This window comes from Myotis myotis, unplaced genomic scaffold (genome assembly GCF_014108235.1).
Source record: "Myotis myotis isolate mMyoMyo1 unplaced genomic scaffold, mMyoMyo1.p scaffold_m19_p_9, whole genome shotgun sequence".
Classification (NCBI taxonomy): domain Eukaryota; kingdom Metazoa; phylum Chordata; class Mammalia; order Chiroptera; family Vespertilionidae; genus Myotis; species Myotis myotis.
The window spans coordinates 65952022-65973233 of record NW_023416401.1 but is presented as its reverse complement, the minus strand read 5'-3'; the positions used below and the strand labels follow the sequence as shown (position 1 = coordinate 65973233).

Below are 21212 nucleotides of genomic sequence, written 5' to 3'. Positions count from 1 at the left end.
AAAGTCCTTAACATAGGGAGTTGGTTCATGCAAAACTAAATACCTGAAACAAACTCAAACCAAGGTTCTTCAGGGAGTCAGAGCCTCCTCATGTGTATAGGAGACACCAGCCCCATGAAACTGGAGTTCTTTTTTTGTCTACGTCCACCACTAAATACATACAACAGGAAAGTGTTCCTTCTTAGAACAGATGAAAGTTTCCCTCCTCCCGCCCTCAAGATGTTTTCTGTCAAGGCCTTGTGATGTCAAACAATAGGCTTTTCAGTTTGAAAACAAGCACCAGCCTACGCTGTAGAATGAACTTTGAACCAGGTACCTTTGGAGAGTTTAATCAGTAAACCAGGTGTAGCTAGGGTTACTCACTCTGATGCCCAAGTTGTAAAAGACTTCTGTTTGTACGTAAAAGTAGTTGTTTCTAAGTCAAATGTTTCACTTGAATGGTAGGCGCAGGGCATGCTTGGTTAAATTTTTAATCTCTTTTTCTCCTTTGTGTGATATGTGACATATACAGAAAAATGAAAACCAGAAATGAACAGCCTACCAAATGAGTATTAAATTCTCTCCCAAGTCACCATCAAACCAATATCCAGAACTTGGCCAGATGCCACCACAGAGGCCCCTGCATGTGCCCCATCCCACTCCCACCCCTGCCCCACCTCCATCCCCTTCCCCCAAGGCAACTATTGGATGTGTGGCTAGTGTGACTGAGGAACTGAGTTTGTCATTTTATACCATTGTAATTAATTCAAATTCAAATGGCTACACGTGGTGTGTGGCTACAGCGTTGGGCAGTGCAGGTATAAAGGATCAGCACCATGTGTCTAATCACTGCTTATGAAATATTACGTTTTTCCTTAGGAGGACATCACTGACATCCCTAAACTTGCAGATAATCTCAAATTATTTAGGTAAGTCATCCTTAAAGGGAAAAGGGATTACTCATAACAAACCCTTATAGGTAAAGAGTCCGGGAGTTTAAATTGAAGATCCATTAAGCCAGTGGTTCTCAACCTGTGGGTCGCGACCCCTGAAAATACATCCTGCATATCAGATATTTACAATATTTACAAGCAAAATTACAGTTATGAAGTAGCAACGAAAATAATTTTATGGTTGGGGGTCACCACAACATGAGGAACTATATTAAAGGGTCGTGGCATTAGGAAGGTTGAGAACCACTGCAAGCAGATTCATGGTTCAAAGATAAGTGCATCAGACAGACAGACGGGCCGATACTAGCTCCACAGCACACGCTGGCTGGGTGACCTTGGGAGCTGTCCTTTTGTCTCTGAGCCTCCGTTTCCTGATCTATAAAATAAGGATATACCTCCTCCTGAGTTTGTTGAGAAGATTAAATAACACATATGAAGCGCTGAGCATGGGGCCTGGCTCATAGTACATGGTGGTGTAAACATGGCCAGGGTCAGCCAGAACGAACCCAGATGTCAGACTGGAAGACTGGAGTTTCTGTGACTGTCCATCTGGGAGGCTCGACTCTGACACCATTTCCCGGTTCTTTCACAGTTTGAAAATCAATTGCCACTGGAACTTGGATCTCAGGCTTATAGAGAGATAACCTTAGTTATCTACCTATTTCTGATTAACCCCCTCCCCCCGCCCCCCCAGTCACCTCATGTCAATCAGAAACTTAAAAAGGCAGAGAAGTTTTTATTTCATGGGGAAAAAAGGACTGCCATAGCTGTGATGGTGCCAAGGTATGTTAGGATGAAAGGGATAAGGTCCCTTTGAAGTTCTGTCAGTTACTGTGTCACTTCATGGTTTGTTGACTTAATAACAAACACTTCACGGGGTCATTGGCTTGGAAACCAGTTGCTTTTGATAATACGGAATGCAAAGAAAGACTTAGAAAGAATGAAAATGAACCAGGTATAAATGAGAAAAAGGAACCCAAAGGTTTGCCCCTGAGTTTCTACAGCAAGCATGTCAAACTCACAGGCTAACACAAGCCAAATAAACAAGGTTTAAGTTTATGTGGGCCGCAAAAAAACAGAAGCTTCAAATTTCATAGAAACGTAGGTTTATCTCAATAGAGACATGCTGAATACAAAGGGCTGAAATAAATGAGTAATTGTTAACGTAAAATAATAGAACATTTTAATAAAAATTAATATTTTTTCTTGAACATTAACTTGCCAGACACTGAATAACTGCACAAATTAATAAGCATAACGCCAATAAACCTATTTTTCTTTTTCTCCAAAAGCAAAGTATTTCCTGTTGCGCACACCAAACAAGTCAGTCTAAGACTAATGACGTGGCAATCGGCTGCTAAAATATTCACTGCTAGTATTAGTGGAGAGAAATGGTGTGCCTGCATGTAAGGCGCGTAAGGGAAATAAATGCAACACAATTATAGTAGTCAGTCATTAGTGAATGTTGTAGTTCGTTATTAATAATTATGTATAACAGGATATTGTAAAAATTAAGTTATGAAATTTTATTAAAATGTTTCTTACATACCATTATACTGACTGGGCCATAAAAATATTTGTTGTGGGCCACATGTGGCCCATGGGCCTCGAGTTTGACATGCTTGTTCTACAGGTTTATTTTCTTTTTAAAATGTGATCTTAGGATGTGGTCTCAAACTAAAGGGTCATTAATAGTTGCAACCATGCATATTGTGATAGAGCTACAGAAAAGCAGTAATAATTTGAATCCACAAATACATCTTCATAAATCCTATGTAATAAGAGTCTAATATGCTAAGTGAGCAACGTTTTCTGGCCCCCAAAGATATCACTGTTAGGAATCTTCCCCCAAAATAGCATCTGTATAGATTAGCTGTAGGTTTTAGTGCTTTCCATGGCTCACTGGGAATTCTCTGGTGATTTCTCTTAAGGGTCAAGAGGAAACTACAGAAGAGCTTACCTACTTTGATATCTGCTATTTATGTCTGACAACTTGAAGGTTATGCAGTTCACAATGACAGTTTCTTCAGATCTAAGAAGTGTATGGAAATTTTATATGTCACAGATTCATGGATGTTTCTCCCAATTATTATTATTTATTTAGCACTTATTATTAACCTCTACATCTCAGAGCAAACCCCATTTCTCGTTTTTAGAAATGACTTGGCAATTTGCAAATTGCTTTTAAAGATAAAGCCTATGTTGTTTGAAAGTGCGTTTGGATGTGCTTGAAATGTGCAATGTTTCCTACATTTCCAGATGTTGTTTCAACGTTTCCTATACTTTCATTTGCAGGCCCAAGAAGCTAATATTAAAAGCTTTCAAACAATATTGGTTCGTCTTTAAAGACACGTCTATAACCTACTTTAAAAGTAAGGAACTTGAAGAAGGAGAACCAGTAGAAAAGTTAAATCTCAGAGGTAAGTGGGCTACCTTGCTGTGGCTTGTCATGACCCAGCAAGCCAATGAAAGCCAAGACTTCTACCCAGGGAAGCGAGGTTGACTTCCAGTGTGCCCCTGTGTTCAAAAGGCCCCTGCCCGCAGCTCTGGCCCCCCCTGGGGTCAGAGGACCTGGAATGTGGTTTAATAAACATGGTTATTTATAGTCTGTAGTTTCTTCTTTCCCAGTGTGTTCAAATCTATGCAGTGGTGGTAATTGGTGTCATAAGTATAATACATTGTAGGCTCCTGATAAGCTTTCTGAATTTCAGAACTGTTATGTTTAATTCAACGAACAGTTATGTTTAATTCAATGTTGCTTTAATGCCTATTCTAACTTCTAAAAGTGATTGTGAGTGTCCTGGTAACTCTATTAGTTGAAATATTATATTAACCCTACACTCAATTCCCTTATCATTGTGGCAATCAGAGAATTTCCTGGGTTTTGAGTTATTTTGAAGTTCATAATTGTTCCTATGAGTTAGTTCACATTCATAATGGTTCTTATAGGTTAGGATAGCCAAATCAATCTTAAAACTGAATTCAATTGATGATATATTTTTTAAAATCATAAAAGAAAATATTTTTCTCTATCCATGTTACTTGTTTGTAAGTCCTATCTACTTAGCCTTTAGTTAATGTTATCAGCTTGCTCCTCCATTTTTTAGAAGAGAACAAAATCTAAGGGGCTTATTTAAAAGTCTTTCTTTTAGATGCACACCTGATATTTATTTAGTACATTCTCCACAACTCAGTTGTGACCCTGCCTTTTGTTATTCAGGCTGTGAAGTTGTGCCAGATGTGAATGTAGCAGGAAGAAAATTTGGAATCAAGTTACTAATCCCTGTTGCTGATGGTATGAATGAAGTGTATCTGAGATGTGACCATGTAAGTAAAACCATACATACGTTCAGTCATTTCACCTTAATTAAACCTAAGGACAAACCATCTGAGGTATTTTCTCAAATGAGAACACTATTGTATCAGTCAGCTATTGTTTGTAACAAACAACCACAAAAATCACAATGACATATCCCAATAAACACTTGTTTCTGAAACATCTGCAGTAGGCCAGGGGTGGATGAAGCAGGCTGGTGTCAGCAGGGCAGATCTGGCTAAGCTTGGCTCTCCACTGCAGTTTGAGCTCATTGATTTATTCTAAGTCCTGAGCCCCCTGGGGAGGCTCTTCTCACAATGATGGCAGGAATGCAAGAAAGCAACTGGAAACAGATGAGACCTCCTAACATGTAGGCTTGCAATTGGTCATTTCCACCCTTATTCCATTGGCCAAAGCAAGCCTCGTTGCTGGGCCCAACATCAAGTGGGGGTAATTACACTCTGGCTGTCGTGGGAGGGACTGTAAAATTACATGGCAACGGGTGTGGAGATTGAGGCCAGTAAGTCAATGGACCACACCTACTGTTGCTCTGAAGAATTTCACTCTTCAGCTGCATCCCCTCGGCTTCTGGGACCACTCCTCTTTACTCCCTAAGGTTAGAAAAATGCAGACAGATAGGAGGCACCCTCTCTGGTTCAGAGCTCATCAATGGACCTGATTCCTACTATGGACTAGTCTTTACTAACGATAGGCCAGGGTAGAAATAACATAGGAAATCAGTTCATGATTTTTTTCTTGTTCTGTCAGAGAGATCAGATGTGATCTGAAAATGGAAATCTATATCAAGGAAGGCTGTCTGGTACTTGAGGGTTTCAGCTGTCTGTGCTCCATAGCACACATCCTTGGTTCATCTTTAAATTCATGGAATTTAGCAAGACTGACATCGCTATTCTCTAGCCCCTTAACTAGACATTCAACACAAGAATCAAAGGCCATTGCTGGGTGTTAAGTTAGGTGAACAATGGCCACTCAGAACATATGCCACTTTAATCTTTCCATGCTCAGAAGGTGACAGTTTTGTATTATAAAGATGAAAGCCCAAGTCCTGCTGTTCCCAGGACTTGAACTTCCTTCTCAGCCTTCCTGTATTTGCTGCAGGAGAATCAGTATGCCCAGTGGATGGCTGCCTGTATCTTGGCATCAAAGGGCAAAACCATGGCAGATAGCTCCTACCAGCCAGAAGTCCTCAACATTCTTTCCTTTCTGAGGATGAAAAACCGAAACTCAACATCTTCCATGGCTTCCAGTCCAGAAAACATGGACATGAACCCGGAATGTTTTGTGTCACCCCGGTGTGCAAAAAAACACAAGTCTAAACAGGTACTGCTAATCTTGTTGGGGTAATGGTTTGCAGTGAATTCTGTCTTTTCTGAAATAAAATGAGCAATTAAAATGATTGAGGCTATCATCATGAAAAATCAGTTGATGGGCAAATTTGACTATAGATGATATTAAGAAATTATTGTTAATTATGTTAGAAGTTATCTGTACCGCTAATTGAATATAGCAATATGCCCTGATATAGTTTAATTAAAAATAAGGCCCTAGCCGGTTTGGCTCATAGAGTGTCGGCCTGCAGACTGAAAGGTCCCAGGTTCAATTCCAGTCAAGGGCACATGCCCAGGTTTCTGGCGTCATCCCCAGTAGGGGGCATGCAGGAGGCAGCTGATCAATGATTGTCTCTCATCATTGATGTTTCTCTCTCCCTCTCCCTTCCTCTCTGAAATCAATAAAAATATTTTTTTAAATTATTTGGTCCATAAAAATTAAATTTTTTAATTATGCTTCCATAAGCATGGGTTAAAAAGTCGAACAGATAAACTGAATCAAGTAGACCCATTGTCCATGGACACCCCAATACCCCAGAAAGAGGAACCCAGAACTCTCCATCTGCATGACCCTTAGAAGCTCTTGTGTTGGTTGATCTAGTTTCAGCTTCTCCCTGGGGATTTCAGAGAGAGAGAGAGAGAGAGAGAGAGAGAGAGAGAGAGAGAGAGAGAGAGAGAATATGAATGAGAATGACTCGTATTTGAAAAGCTGCAGGTGGACCTCCCTTTTATTTTTCTCACAGCAATCTGGAACTAATCGGATGGTTACAGAGCAGTCAGCGCATGCTAAGGAGAGTTTGACATCTCTTGTCTCTGTTTAGCTGGCAGCCCGGATTATGGAAGCCCACCAGAACGTGGCCCAGATGTCCCTGGTTGAAGCCAAGCTGCGGTTCATTCAGGCATGGCAGTCTCTACCCGAATTCGGCCTCACCTATTACCTTGTCAGGTGATTACAATGTTCACTTGCATCTCTCACTTTCCTTTCCATTTTAAGTGGTTTTCTTGGAACCGTTCGTTCTCACTCTGGGTGTAGAACTCTTTTTATTTTTAGAACACTGCCCTTTCACAAATGGCCCAAGACTTTTGGCTGCTCAAAAAGATCTTCTGTCCCTCTGTCCAAGGTGCCATACCCATGAATCTTATAAAAGCTGGGAAAGGAAATTTGGTCCGTTTAGAACAGTGATGGCGAACCTTTTGAGCTCAGCGTGTCAGCGTTTTGAAAAACCCTAACTTAACTCTGATGCCGTGTCACATATAGAAATTTTTTGATATTTGCAACCATAGTAAAACAAAGATTTATATTTTTGATATTTATTTTATATATTTAAATGCCATTTAACAAAGAAAAGTCAACCCAAAAAAATGAGTTCACGTGTCACCTCTGACACGCGTGTCACAGGTTCGCCATCACTGGTTTAGAATAACAACATTTGCAAAACCACAGAGAGAAATCACCCATTGATTTTATGAAACCTGTGACCTCCTTTCTGGTCAAGTTTCCCCCACTAGACTATAAGCTCCATGAAGTCAGGGATTTTCCATCCATTTAGGTCACTGCTATCGTCTCGGTGCCTAGAAGGGTGCCTGGCATACACAATTGGTGCTAATTTTGAATTAATTAATTTGACTCCCTTTTATTTTGCTTTCCTAGCCTAAAGCAGTGGTTCTCAACCCTGGCTGCACATTAGAATCACCTGGGAATCTTTAAAATCCTGATTTCTGGGCCTTATCCTCCAGAAGTTCTGTTTCTTTGTTATGGGGTGGGGCCACAACATTAGTAACAAAGAAAGAGTTTCCGGAGGATGAGGCCCAGAAATCAGGATTTTAAAAAGATTCCCAGGTGATTCTAATGTGCAGCCAAGGTTGAGAACCACTGCTCTAAAGTCAGTTTCACTTAAAGAATGCCTTTGGGACAGTCTTAATTCTCTCTATTGTCATATTCTCTAGATCACAATAAAAATGCCCTTCTATAGAAAGATAACCGTTCATTGTCCATTTTTCATAGATGATTTAGAAATGCTGCTATTATTTATCTTTAAGAAGTCGTATGTGAATAAACAGCATATTACAAGAAGCAGTTACTTCTTTTAATTATCTTTTTCAGATTTAAAGGAAGCAAGAAAGATGACATTCTGGGAGTTTCATATAATAGGCTGATTAGAATCGATGCAGCCACTGGGGTTCCAATTACAACATGGAGATTCGCCAACATGAAACAGTGGAATGTAAATTGGGAAATCCGGCAGGTAAAGTGAAAGCTTCGGGTATATTTGGTGTTGAGCCTATAAATGTGTGCCCTCAAAATTGCAGATTATCCTGATTTTAAAAGCTGTTCTTATATTTAGAGCTCAGAAACCACAAGCATGTGCCATTGTCTGCTCGAATAACCACAGGCAGTTCTGGGCAGCTTCCTAACAAGAACAGATCAGAAATGCCTTTGAATTACCCCACTAGGTGGCTCAGTCTCCGTACAGATTCTAAAATTGCTGAGCAGTTTGATTCATTTCCTTCAGCTCACCATGGGATTATATAAGACTTAGCAGAAACTACATGAGATGCAACTGTCACCCAAAATAAATGCAAAAATCGGACTGGCTGCCAAAATGTCTAACTGGTGGAGGGCTCTGAGGCTCCATTGCCCACCTGGAGAGCATTCCAGGGCCCCAAAGGGGAAAAACGCTAGAGAAGCAAGTTTAGGAATTCTCCAGCTCTCAGCACCCCATCGTTCACACCTCGGGCACTAAGTTCCGGCCAAGGCTATAGCATGGGAAATTCTAGAGCAGCTTAGCATCCTGCTGGATTGGGATCTCTCTTCCCTCCTTTCCTCGTTTTTCCAGCAGAAAACATTCGATGTAGAGGCATGGGAAGAGACTCACACCTTTTTTTATTACGGAGAGAAGGAGACAGAGAGAGATCAGTTTGTTATTTGTGCATTCACTGGTTGCTTCTTGTATGTGCCCTGACCGGAGGTCGAACCCGCAGCCTTGTCGTATCAGGATGATGCTCTAACCAACGGAGCTACCCGGAAACTCACACTTATTTTTTTAAGAACTATGGATTCCTGTCAGCAGAGTTGTTAGCCATGTGGGCGCTCATTGTTTAGAGTGAAGGTCTGAGATTAGATGGCTTCCAAGGGAGTGGTTCTGAAATTGTGTTGCATATTAGGATTGCCTGGGAGTTTTAAAATGCCACTGCCCAGGCCACTCCCAAGACCAATTAAAGCTGCATGTCTAGGGCAGTAGCTGGGCATCAATAATTTTTAAAGGGCCTCAGGTGGTTGCAATGGGCCTCCACGGTTGAGAACCCTTCATGTTTCTTCTAGTGCTGAGAGTTTATGACTCTCAGCTGGGAAGGGGTGAGGGCCAGGGGCTGGAGGAAATTTCAGGTGGACCTTTTACTCTCCATTAAAAAGTCTGTAATGTACCTTCCCTTTGACACCTGGAGTGCTTAAAAAGTCCTACATCTAAACAAGAGACAGACAGAAAGTATGTGTGTGTGTTGGGAGTTAAGAGTGTTTTGCGCCCTAGCTGGTTTTGCTCAGTGGATAGAGCAGGGGTGGGCAAACTTTTTGACTCGAGGGCCACAATGGGTTCTTAAACTGGACCGGAGGGCCGGAACAAAAGCATGGATGGAGTGTTTGTGTGAACTAATATAAATTCAAAGTAAACATCATTACATAAAAGGGTACGGTCTTTTTTTTGTTTTTTTTTTTTTAGTTTTATGCATTTCAAACGGGCTGGATCCGGCCCGCGGGCCGTAGTTTGTCCACAGCTGGGATAGAGCATCGGCCTGCAGACTGAGGGTCCTGGGTTCAATTCCGGTTAAGGGCACATGTTCAGGTTGTGGGCTTAATCCCCAGTATGGGGGGCGTGCAAGAGGCAGCCCATCAATGATTCTCTCTCATCGTTGATGTTTCTATCTCTCTCTCCCTCTCCTGTCCTCTCTGAAATAAATAAAAATATTTTAAAAAAATAAAAATAGTGTTTTGCCAAAGTTGACACCACAAGAGGGCGCAGAGAGCAAAGATGTTTTCTGTAAGGGCAAGTGGTGGGGTTTTTTTGTAGGATTTGGGGAGAAATCCATCCGTCAGCTATCTCGATAGTCCTCAGCTCTGGGGCCATCTCCAGCAAAGCAGCTTCTTTCCCATCTTTCCGTGTCAGAGGTTAAGCTTCCCTGTGCTTCCTCTTCCAGGTGGCGATCGAGTTTGACCAGAACGTCTCCATTGCGTTCTCCTGCCTGAGTGCAGATTGCAAGGTGGTGCACGAATACATCGGTGGCTACATTTTCTTGTCTACCCGCTCCAAGGGCCAGAATGAAACACTGGACGAGGACCTGTTCCACAAGTTGACGGGCGGTCAGGAATGAAGCAAAGCTGGCCTGCTGGGCCTACACACAGAGGGCAAGCCAAAGGCGGTCCTGCCCGGACAGTGGGATCCGTGGCTTGACTGTGTATAGATTCCAGACTGACAGACAACGTATATTCACCACCATCACCCAGATCCTCGCCTCATTTCAAACACAGTGCCTACCACTACCACCCCCTTTTGCTTGCTTTGCCCTGTGCTGTGAGCAGTGGGAGGAGCCTCAGTTAACTTTTCTGTAAAATGGGAGTGTGGGAGAAAGGGTAGTGCTCTAAGATTACTCGAAGGCCCAGCCTATAGCTTCAGCTCTGACTTACAGAACCTGCAAGTGAATGGCCAGAAGTTGTTCCTGTGCTTATCTGCTCCATTGCTAAGTCAGCGTAGAAAGCCAACTTTAAAAGCACATGTAGCAAGAGAAAATCTATCCCACAAGCTCAGGTATGAAAAGAAATAGGTCATTCCTTAACAACTGCTTTTAGCTCCCATCTTGTGGTGGAGGGAATCCACAGATACACATTTCCCATGAAGGTCAAGGTCTCGGGAGGATAGAGAGAGGAGAGGCGGGATTTTCTGATACCAGTTGGTGACAAGGGGTCAAAATAGTGGCCCTCAATGCCATCAGTCCACAGCGACTTCTGCCAAGGTGACCACGGACCCATCTGGTTTGGACATTGGTCCTCTCAGATTACTGCTGTGTCCCACAAGTCCCATTCCAATCTAAGGATCCCTCGACCACCTGTATATCCTCGATGACATGGGTGACATGGGTACAGGGAACCTATTCCTCAACTCAGCCCCATGTCTCCACTGCTTGTACTCTGGGTTGGGGCTCAGGAAGACAGGCCCAAATCTCTCTGTTCATAAAACCACCTCCCCACATCCAGCTTCCAGTGAGGTCCCCACCCAACTGGTCACAAAGAGAAGGGCAGGACGCAGGCCTGGCCACTGGCTTCCATCTGCACAGCCTTTGTCTGGTCTTGGGGGCACGGAAGCCTTGCCCTTATCACTCATCAGTGTTCTCCTGGATTTGGTATCTGTTTATATGACTTCTGGCCTTTCCCCTTAAAGGCCTTGGCTTTCTTAAATCAAAAGCCAATTATAGACTTCTTTTCTCTCTGCCTTAAGAAACAAGTGTAGGCCAATCAACAGCTGCCTCAGTTGTCATTTTCTGGTTCAGTTTGTCAGCACTGGGAGGAGTGGGTTTTGAGAAGATGAAAAGCAATACCAAGGGTAGAGGGAAATATCAGATAGTATTTTATTATTTTTTTTATAGCGTTCTTCTGTCACACAAAGGACTTGGGCTGACAAGGGAAGGCAGAGATTCCATTTCCATTTTGAAATTCTCTAAGATGCACACTCCAGGGGACCTGGCCAGAGTTCAGATGCCAGAATACATCAGCTAGCTGTTGCTGTATTTCCCAGCACAACCTTTTTTTATTATTGACTAGAGGCCCGGTGCACGAAATTTGTGCACTGGGGCGGCGGGGATTGTCCTTCAGCCCAGCCTGCACCCTCTCCAATCCGGGACCCCTCAGGGGATGTCCGACTGCCGGTTTAGGATCAGGCCTAAACCGGCAGTCGGACATCCCTCTCACAATCCAAAACTGCTGGCTCCTAACCACTCACCCGCCTGCCTGCCTGATTGACCCTAACCACTTCTGCCTGCCAGCCTGATCACCCCCTAACTGCTCCCCTGCTGGCCTCATTGACACCTAACTGCTCCCCTGCTGGCCAGATCACCCCCAATTGCCCTCCCCTGCAGGCCTGGTCCCTCCCGCAACTGCCCTCCCCTTCTGACAACGTGGGGGTGGCCATCTTGTGACGACATGAGGGTGGCCGTCTTGTGGCGGCCATCTTGTGATGACGGGGTGGCCATCTAGTGACACAAGGGTATGGGGTCAATTTGCATATTACCTCTTTATTATATAGGATTTCGGAGAGGAAGGTAGAGATAGGAACATCAATGATGAGACCTAGCCTGGAATCAAACCCAGGACCTTCTGGTTCATAGGTTGATGCTCAACCACTGAGCCATGCCAGCAGGATGTCAGCACAGCCTTTTGAAAAGAGATGTCCAGGATTCCTGGAGCCACAGTGAGACAGCCTTGGATAGGGACCCCCGGGCCTGTCACTGGAAATTCCTTTCAGCCTCTCCTTAGAGGTGAATGTGAATGAGCACTCCCCTGGTGCCAGCTGGACTTCTGAGGCCTGCCTGCGAAGCTCGGAGGTGGCTTAGGCACTTGGGAAGAACTTCATTCGAAATGTTTTCTACAGAAACAAGTGCTGAGCTCACTGCGTTAAACTTGGTATTGGTCATTTCTGTAGAGTCCTGGGCTCTATTCTTTTAGAATCCAGTCAGGTCTTTAAGATGATGATGGGCCCTACATTAAAAGAATGCTCCTTGCCCTGGCCAGTTTGGCTCAGTGGATAGAGTGTCAGCCTGCAGATGGAAGGGTCTCGGGTTCGAATTCCAACAAGGGCACATACCTTGGTTGCAGGCTCAATCCCTGGCCAAGGTTGGGCACATGTGGGAGGCAAGCAGTCGATGTGTCTCTCTCACCTTGACGTTTCTCTCTGTCTCGTTCCACTCTCTCTGACAAGCAATGGAAAAAATAATCTCGGGAGAGGATTAACAAAGAAATAAAAAAGAATGCTGCTTGGTGTGACATGTCACCAGCCTGCAGCCGAGTGCAGCTCTGCATCACTGACCAAAGCAGACCTGCAGTACAGCCCTCTTCCTTAGCTTCTCAGGCTTGTCTGGCATTGCCATGGAAACGCTGAAAGAACCTGTTTCAACCAAACTTTCAGGGAACATCTCTCCCACGACTACACAGCCACATCCCAAAGGAATAACCAAGTGTGACATGAAAACCTTAAATGCTGCTGCTATTCCAAAGAGGACTTTTTTTTTTTTTACTTTGTGCGCAAAAGGTCATCTGATGACTTCTGATAAAATTTTAAATTAATGGGTGCCTTTCAACCCCATTTGCTTTCTTGTCTACCCTGCATTGGGAAATCTGCCCTTTTTGTTGTTTTTATGACTTTTCTAATTAAATGGTTTATATGGATTTGAGTATGGTCTCGTGTGCTCTCTCCAGTCTGCTGTCTCTAACCAATATTTCCCTCTGTGATGAAGAAGGAGTGCAGCTTTCAGGTTTAACGTGTGATTGTCCTCACAATTCTGAGATTTGAGCTCGTTCTCCCCAGGGAGACTGACTTCGAAATCTGTTGGTTTCAACTCCGCTCTCCTTGACCTTCACCAGATTTCCTGACATGTCCTGGGCTCTTCCGTTCCGGGTCTGCCTCTTGGAAACAGCCCCAGAGAGCAAGGAAACACCCAGAGGCAGGGGAGCATCAGAGGGCCTCTGATTTGATGGCCAAGTGTCAAGGGCATTTCTTTGATGTATTAATAGATGGTCCATATGGGCCATGTACCTCTTCATGCAACTTCTCCCATCAATCCATAGGGGGCAGGAACCGTTTGCCTTCTTATTTCACAAAGGAGAACACAGGCTCAGCCAGGTTGGGGGTGGAGTGGGGTGCATTGAGGGAAAAGGTGAAGGGACTAAGAAGTACAACTTAGCAGTAACACAATAGTCATGGAATGTAAAGTCCAGCACAGGGAATATAGTCAATAATATTATAACAACTGTATCATGTCAGGGGGGCACTTATATAAATGTCTAACCACTATATCTGAAACAGATGATATTGAATGCTAACTGTAATTGGAAAAAAATAATAACAGTAAAGTAACTTTACCCAAGGCAACACCACCAGTAAGCAGTGGAACTGATTCAAAACCAGGTTTGTCTTAACTCCCAAAACCACTAAGTTTAAACCAGAAAACCCCACCCTTCCATTCCCAGCGCTGCTCAGCCTTGAAATGCCTGCGCCCAGCCCCAGCCCCAATGCAGGCTTCCCCTGAGTTAGTCCCCGAAGCCCTCACTAGTAGGAGAGAGCACAGTGTTGGGGATTGGCTGCCCCAAAGTTAATGGGAGGCCCAGGTGGATCAGAAAGGTCTGGGAGCCAGAAAAGTGAGTTCCCTAGAGAGTATTTTATTTATGATTCTGGGTAAGTTTGGTGTTCAGCCCCAAAGTCAAAAAGGGAAGCAAATGAGTCTTTCATTTAAAAAACTCATCTTTTGCCCTGACCTATTTGGCTCAGTGGAGAGAGCGTTGGCCTGAGGACTGAAGGGTCCCAGGTTTGATTCCAGTCAAGGGCATGTAACTTGGTTGCGGGCACCTCCCCAGTAGGGGGTGTGCATGAGGTAGCTGGTCGATGTTTCTAACTCTCTATCCCTCTCCCTTCCTCTCTGTAAAAATCAATAAAATACATTTTAAAAAAATAAAATAAAAAACTCATCTTTTATTTGTAGGCACTAGAAGCCAAGACATCTTGTAATATTTCTAAAATCATTAAAATCTTGCCCAGCCAGCATGGCTCAATGGTTGAACGTCAACCTATGGACCAGGAAGTCACGGTTCGATTCCCAGTCAGGGCACAGGTTGTGGGCTCGATCCCCAGTGTGGGGCATGCAGGAGGCAGCAAATCAATGATTCTTTCTCATCATTGTTTCTATCTCTCCCTCCTTTCTCTGAAATCAATAAAAATATATTTTTTAAAAATAAATCATTAAAAGCTTTTTAAATTATAACTTCTTTTTCACTTCAGTACATTTAACATCTCATTCGTTTTCATTATTTTCCCACACTGTTGTGATTGTCGTGCCTGCCCTACCCCTCGTACACCCCCGAAACTCTGGGGAAGGGCCAGGGTGGGAGGGAGCATTCTTCTTTGCTATTTCACCCTCCTTTTCCCTTTATGCCTCCTACCTCCAGGGGCTTTTGGGTCCTGGAAATCATGGATGGGAAAACTAAATGTCAGCACCTGGCCTTTTCTTGTGTGAAAGTGTCCTATCCCCTTTCTCAGCACCTGGTACTCACTGGAGCTGTGGACATACCGAGTGCCCTCAGGAGAGACAGAACACCAGCCCGCTCCCATTCTCTGTCCTCACAATGCCTGTGCTGGCCCTGAACTCCCGCTGTCCTTGGGATGAATGGTTCTCAGACTTCCTTAGAGCGAACCCTTCTTGCTGAATGAAGGGCAGGACCTAGTAAGCCACCCTTGAGCCCGGAGTTCCATGGGAGCCACTCAGGATAACGCCAGATTAGATGATTTAGAAAAAGCTTCCCCACATTTGCCCACATATCCCATGACACATCAAGACGCAGTTGCCTCAGAAGAGCCCCTATGAATTAAAACACACAAAAGCAATGGCAATTAAAGGTTTATCTTTAGAGTCACTAATGCTCCTGACTAACAACTGTGGAAAGATTCTTTTCACTAAACAGACTGCCTCCCTTCCTCTGACTTCTATGTGACCTTGAAGACCCATGATTCCCCTTTGTGCATCAGTTTCTTCAGCTGTCAAAGAGGGAAAATCCGAGAGCCACTTTCCTCAGGGGACCTCTGAGTAATGAAGGTTGACTGGAAACTTAGGATGTTATTTCTATTCTTCTGCCAGTGAAAGTTGAGGGGGAAGGCCTTTGGCTGCTCCTTGAGATCCCTGGGATGCAAAAGGGTGCCCTGAGGAGGAGGCAGAATCATTTGAGAAGAGCCCAGAGTCTCAAGGGAGGGGAGGGTTCAAAGCCCCAAGCTTGTGTTGTCTGATTCAGAGCCTTAGTGACCCCCAAAGAGGGCCCAGGACAGGAAGGCAAGTGAGGTTACAAAAAATAAATAATTTTTAGAAACTATATATAGGGGTGTGTGTGTGTGTGTGTGTGTGTGTGTGTGTGTGTGTGTGTGTTTGAGAAAAGAGTAGGGCTCTACACATAGGCACAAGTGTTGGTGATGGGGTACCTGGTTTGGACTGGTAAAGAACACCCCACTTCTGCCCACTATGGCTATCAGAAGAAAGCAAGGACACTCTTTCAGGCAATGCTATGGAAGGTCAGAGAGCCAGTGCTGCAATAGTGGGGTACTCCAGGAGCTGGGTAGGTTTGAGGATGGAGGTCTGATGAAGTGCTTACAAAGGGGCTCTGGAGCCTGGCCAGTTTTCTCAGTGGTTAGAGCCCCAGCTGGTGGACCAAAGGGTTGAAGGGTCAATTCCAGGTCAAGGGCACATTGCAGGCTCCATCCCTGGCCCTGGTCTGGGCATATTTAGGAGGCAACCAATCGATGTATCTCTCTCACATCATTTCTCTCTCTCTCTCTCTCTCACTCCTTTCTCTCCATTTAAAAAAAAAATCAATGGAAAAAATCCTCAGGTGAGGATTTTAAAAAAAAAAGTCAAAGGGGCTCAAGATCTCTGCGCTACCCCTAACTTCCTCAAATGTTCCCAAAGAACCAGGCCAGCCCATATGACTGATGCTATCTTAATAAAAGTAGCAGAATCAGTGTTTCTTCCTAGGAGTTATAAAGCCCACACATCCAACTTCAAAATGGGGATGCTGCCTTCCCCACCATGGCACTGGGCTATTGGAAAAAAATACTTAAGGGAATGATACAAAGATGTTTTTAAAATGAGAAAATGCCCAGCTGGCTGAGCGTCGACCTATGAACCAGAAAGTCACAGTTCAATTCCAGGTCAGGGCACATGCCCAGGTTCAGATCTGCTGCATGTGTCTTATTCTGTGCCCATGTGTTGCCAGGGGGACCTGTTTTCACAGTAGATGGCAGGAGTGCAAGAGGCCAGCCAAATTGTATCAGCACATTGGAGGGCCTCTGCTCACATCATACCCACTAGTATCCCATTGGCCAAAGGGAGTCCTATGGCCAAGACCACATCAGTGGGGCAGGAATATACACTACTCACAGTGGGAGGGGTGCAAGTATTTGCTGAACAATAATCCAACTATCACACAAACTATCATATTTCTACATGATAAAATGTAGAAAACAACTACAAAAATACTTCTATGTTATCATTCAAAATAAAAATACTTTACATTTGTATTACAGTTTATAGTTTTTAAAAAATATATTTTTTTATTGATTTTAGAGAGGAAGGGAGAGGGAGAGAGAGATAGAAACATCAGTGATGAGAGAGAATCATTGATCACTGCCTCCTGCATGACCCACACTGGGGATTGAGCCCACAACCCGGGCATGTGCCCTGACCGGGAATTGAACCATGACTTTCTGGTTTATTTTTTTCCCACCTTCACCCATTTTCCCCATCCGATGCCCTCATTTCTGTCAAGCATAGTTTGTTCTCCATTTCTATGAATTTGGTTTTTTAAGATCCCACATGTAAGTGAATTATAGAGTATTTGTCCTTTTCTGTCTATCCTATTTCACTTAGTATAACACCCTCAAGGTCCATCCATGTTGTCTCAAATGGCAAGATTTCCTTCTTTTTATAGCTAAATAATATTACATTGTAATGTGTACCACGTTTTCTTTATCTATTCATCCATTGATGAACACTTAGGTTGGTTGCATGTCTTGGCCATAGTGAATGATGATGCAATGAAAACGGGGGTGTGGATACCTCTTCAAGGTAATTGTTTCATTTCCTTCTATAAATACCCAGAAGTGGAATTTCTGGATCATTTGGTAGCTCTATCTTTAATTTTTTGAAGAACCACTCTACTGTTTTCCATAGTGGCTACACCCAATTACATCCCCATTTTAAGATATTTTCTTGCTTGTTTTTCTAATCCAATCTAGTAAATTCTCTTACGGATTCTAAAACTAATCATGTTTTCACCATAGCCCAAAACTAAGCACATTAGTCTGGTCAAAAAGAAATTGAAACAACACAAGAGGAAAAGCCAAGCTCCAGTTTGAGAGTATGTGTCTCCTCATCTGCAAAGCAAGGGTTTGGGTTGTATGGTTTCTTGTAGCCCTTTGTACTCCAACATTCTTTGATTATGGTCCATTTGCCCCCACAATCAGGTACATCCAGGTACATCTTCCACTCTAATGTAACAATCTAGGGTCTTTGCACCATTCATGTGCTTTTCTTCCAAATCTGCCACCATGCTACCAACTCAGCACCACTATCTAAGTCAGGCCACAGAGTTCTATAACTTTGATTTTGGGGCAGGTTGACGGGTTGCCAAGGCACTCAAATATGCCCCAGGGACAAAAATGATACTAAGAGGTTAAATGACCACGTCAACCAATGTTAGAGCAAGTGAAATCAGCCTTCTGCCTCCCCAAAGAGCAGTCTTACAATAATAGAGCTAATGTTACATACCTAAAAGAATTAGAATGCTAACATGTGTGAAGGCCTATCACTTGTACTTGCCATGAGTTCTCTCTACTCAACTGGGGGTAAGGTAGGTATCATCAGCACCATTGTACAAATTAAAAAAGTGCAGTGGTGTGCTGGTTAATGTTTCATAATGCTACTAGAGGCCCGGTGCACGAATTCATGCATGGGTGGGGTCCCTCGGCCTGGCTGGCAATCGAGGCCTATTGGGGGCCAGCCAGTTGGGAGGAGGGACACCAGGAGGTTGGCCAGCAAGTGGGGGAGGAAGGGGCCGTGGGAAGTTGGCAGCCGGCCCCCCCATTGGGGCCGATCAGGGGTGCCAGCTGGGGGCCGCGAGAGGTTGGCTGTGGGAGCGCACTGACCACCAGGGGGCAGCTTCTGCATTGAGCGTCTGCCCCCTGATGGTCAGTGCGCATCATAGCGACTGGTCAACCAGTCATTCCAGTTGTTACAGTTGTTCGGTTGCTTAGGCTTTTATATATATAGATCGGTGGAAGGGAGCACCAATTTGCCAATTTCCCTGTTGTAAATACTCCCACCACAGCCAAGACACCAACATGACATCAGTGAATACAGAACTGGAAAGAGGTTAAAAACACCCAGCTTGACTGGGACAAGCCCTGGCTTGACAGGGACAAGCCAGCTTTAGCACACACCGGAATTGTGTACAGAAAAGTCAATAACTTGTCAAGGTCACCCAACTAGAATGTGGGAAGCAAGGATTTGAACTTAGACCTTCTGACCTGAGCTATGCTCTTTAGCACCACTCTTGATAGTGCCACATGAATGACAAGGGCTCTTGAGCTAAGAGCTCAAGAACATATTTGGGTAAGGACTACCATAGACATTTTGCCTCCATTTATATTATACCAGATTTCAAAGGCCAAAGGAGTAAAGATTTCTACTACAAAAATCTTCAGATCCCAACTGCTGGCCCACTTGTCTAAATATGACATTTGATTGCAAATCTGGGTCAGAGGTGGAGTTCAGGAGGGGAGGAAAGAGTTCTGCCTTCTGCCCAACAGAGCAGACACCAGACTGTGGCCAGAGACAACCCCATTCACCCCATAACTGGTTGGCCTAGTCTTGCTATTGCATATAAATGATTAATGTTGATTTCACCAGAGAGAGGTGACTTTTCCTCATGGACTAAGCTCTTTTTTTAGACGCTGAGTGAAATGTTCTTATTCTGACCTTTTTCTCCCTTCATAAGTGGTCCTTTGGATCAGGTAGACATTGGGAGAGCAAATGGACAGCCAAACACTTGGCAAGAAGTTGTTAAATAATCCATTGCTTATAACCTAAGCAAAGTTCACTCTAGGATAAGGGGCTGCAAACACAAATGCATCCAGGAGTAGGTGACGTACGTGGGCACAGTTGGTCAGACATAAGAGCACAGGGATTTATGAGGCATGCCCTGCCTAGTAGTCACATATTTAAACATATGTGCATAAGCATATAAATATAATATATATTAGGACTTAATGCAGCCTATGACCTACAGTTGTAAAGCCATGCTAGGGTTCAGCCAATTATAGTTCAACCATACTTGCATATATATTATATATTATATATTATATTTTTTCTATTACATAATCTATGCAATTTATATTATATAAATATATGTAATTTATATTGCATATTATGTAATTTATATAACTTAAGTGTGTTATATAAATTAAATATATACCTATAGAGATTTCTATCAATTAGAATTGCTTAGCTACAAGAGAGAAAATCAAAAATAATAGAGGCTCAAACAAGAGAGGTTTTTCTTTATTCCACTCAAAACTCCTAAGACAAGCTTATGCCAATAAGGCATATGCATATGCATATATAATGTCAGGAACCCATATCCTTTTATTTTTCACTCCGCCACGCACGATTTCTACTCACAAGTCAACTCATAGTCCAACATGGCTGCTTTAGCTCCAGGCGTTATGTCACATGGCTTCAATTAACTACAAGGGAGGTTGAAATATTTGGTCTTCATTCAAAGTAGCCATGGGCTCAACTAAGAACAAAGGTTCTTTTAGTGATACAGAAGGTGAGAATAGCCCTAACTGGTTTGGCTCAGTGGATAGAGCATAGGCCTGTGGACTGAAGGGTCCCAGGTTCGATTCCGGTCAAGGGCATGTATCTTGGTTGCGGGCACATCCCCAGTAGGGAGTGTGTAGGAAGCAGCTGAATCGATGTTTCTAACTCTCTATCTCTCTCCCTCTTCCTTCCTCTCTGTAAAAAAATCAATAAAATAAATTTTTAAAAAATAAAAGGTGAGAATAGATATTGGGAGATAAGCACGCCCTCAGTCATAAGCACTTGCTATGTGCCAGGCATTATGTTAGCTGCTAAGGATAATATATCAAACAGGCCTTTTAATCAAACAAGAGACAGACATTGAAGCAAATAACTCTATAATGCTGTACAATAAGTACTATTCTTTTAAAAATATATTTTTTATTGATTTCAGAGAGGAAGAGAAAGGGAGAGAGAAAAACGTCAATGATGAGAGAGAATCATTGATCATCTGCCTCCTGCATGCCCCCTACTGGGGATCAAGCCTGAAACCTAGGCATCTGCCCTGACCAAAAATCGAACTGTGACCTCCTGGCTCATAGGTCAATGCTTAACCACTGAGCCATGCAGGCCGGGCAGTATTATTCTTGATATATTAAAAAAGAAATATGAGAACAACAACCAAAAAAGAAAAAGTGATTTTGTTGGAATTAGGAAATCTTTAGGAAAGATTTCCCAAAGGAGGAGACATTTAGGTTTGGCCTTGAAAGATGTGTAAGAGTTTGCCAAGTGGGGAGAAGGGTGGGAATTAGGTCAAGCTTGGCAAAGGGGCCATTAGTAGAGAGAGAGCCATGAGGTGCCATGATCAGATGTGCATTTTAGAAATATAAGTTTGGCAGCTGATGGAGGATAGATGAAGGGAGGCCACACTGGAAGTTAGAGAGTCAGATTAGAGGCTGCTGTGGCAACTGAGTTAAAAGACTTGAGGACTGGAGCTAAGCCAGTGGATAGAGAGGC

At 43.5% G+C, this 21212-nt stretch overlaps 1 protein-coding gene across 3 annotated transcripts in view; it reads left to right on the top strand.

Annotated features, from left to right (window-relative positions):
- Window positions 1-11104, top strand: part of FERMT1 (fermitin family member 1) — a 30525-nt gene extending 19421 nt beyond the window's left edge. For all 3 annotated transcript variants that reach the window (XM_036322423.1, XM_036322422.1, XM_036322421.1), the window contains exons 9-15: window positions 859-908; window positions 3228-3352; window positions 4153-4259; window positions 5368-5589; window positions 6419-6543; window positions 7702-7843; window positions 9789-11104. In XM_036322423.1, coding sequence (XP_036178316.1) covers window positions 859-908; window positions 3228-3352; window positions 4153-4259; window positions 5368-5589; window positions 6419-6543; window positions 7702-7843; window positions 9789-9962 — 945 coding nt within the window. In that variant the 3' untranslated portion in view covers window positions 9963-11104. The remainder of the gene's footprint in view (window positions 1-858; window positions 909-3227; window positions 3353-4152; window positions 4260-5367; window positions 5590-6418; window positions 6544-7701; window positions 7844-9788) is intronic.
- The last annotated feature ends 10108 nt before the right edge of the window (window positions 11105-21212 follow it).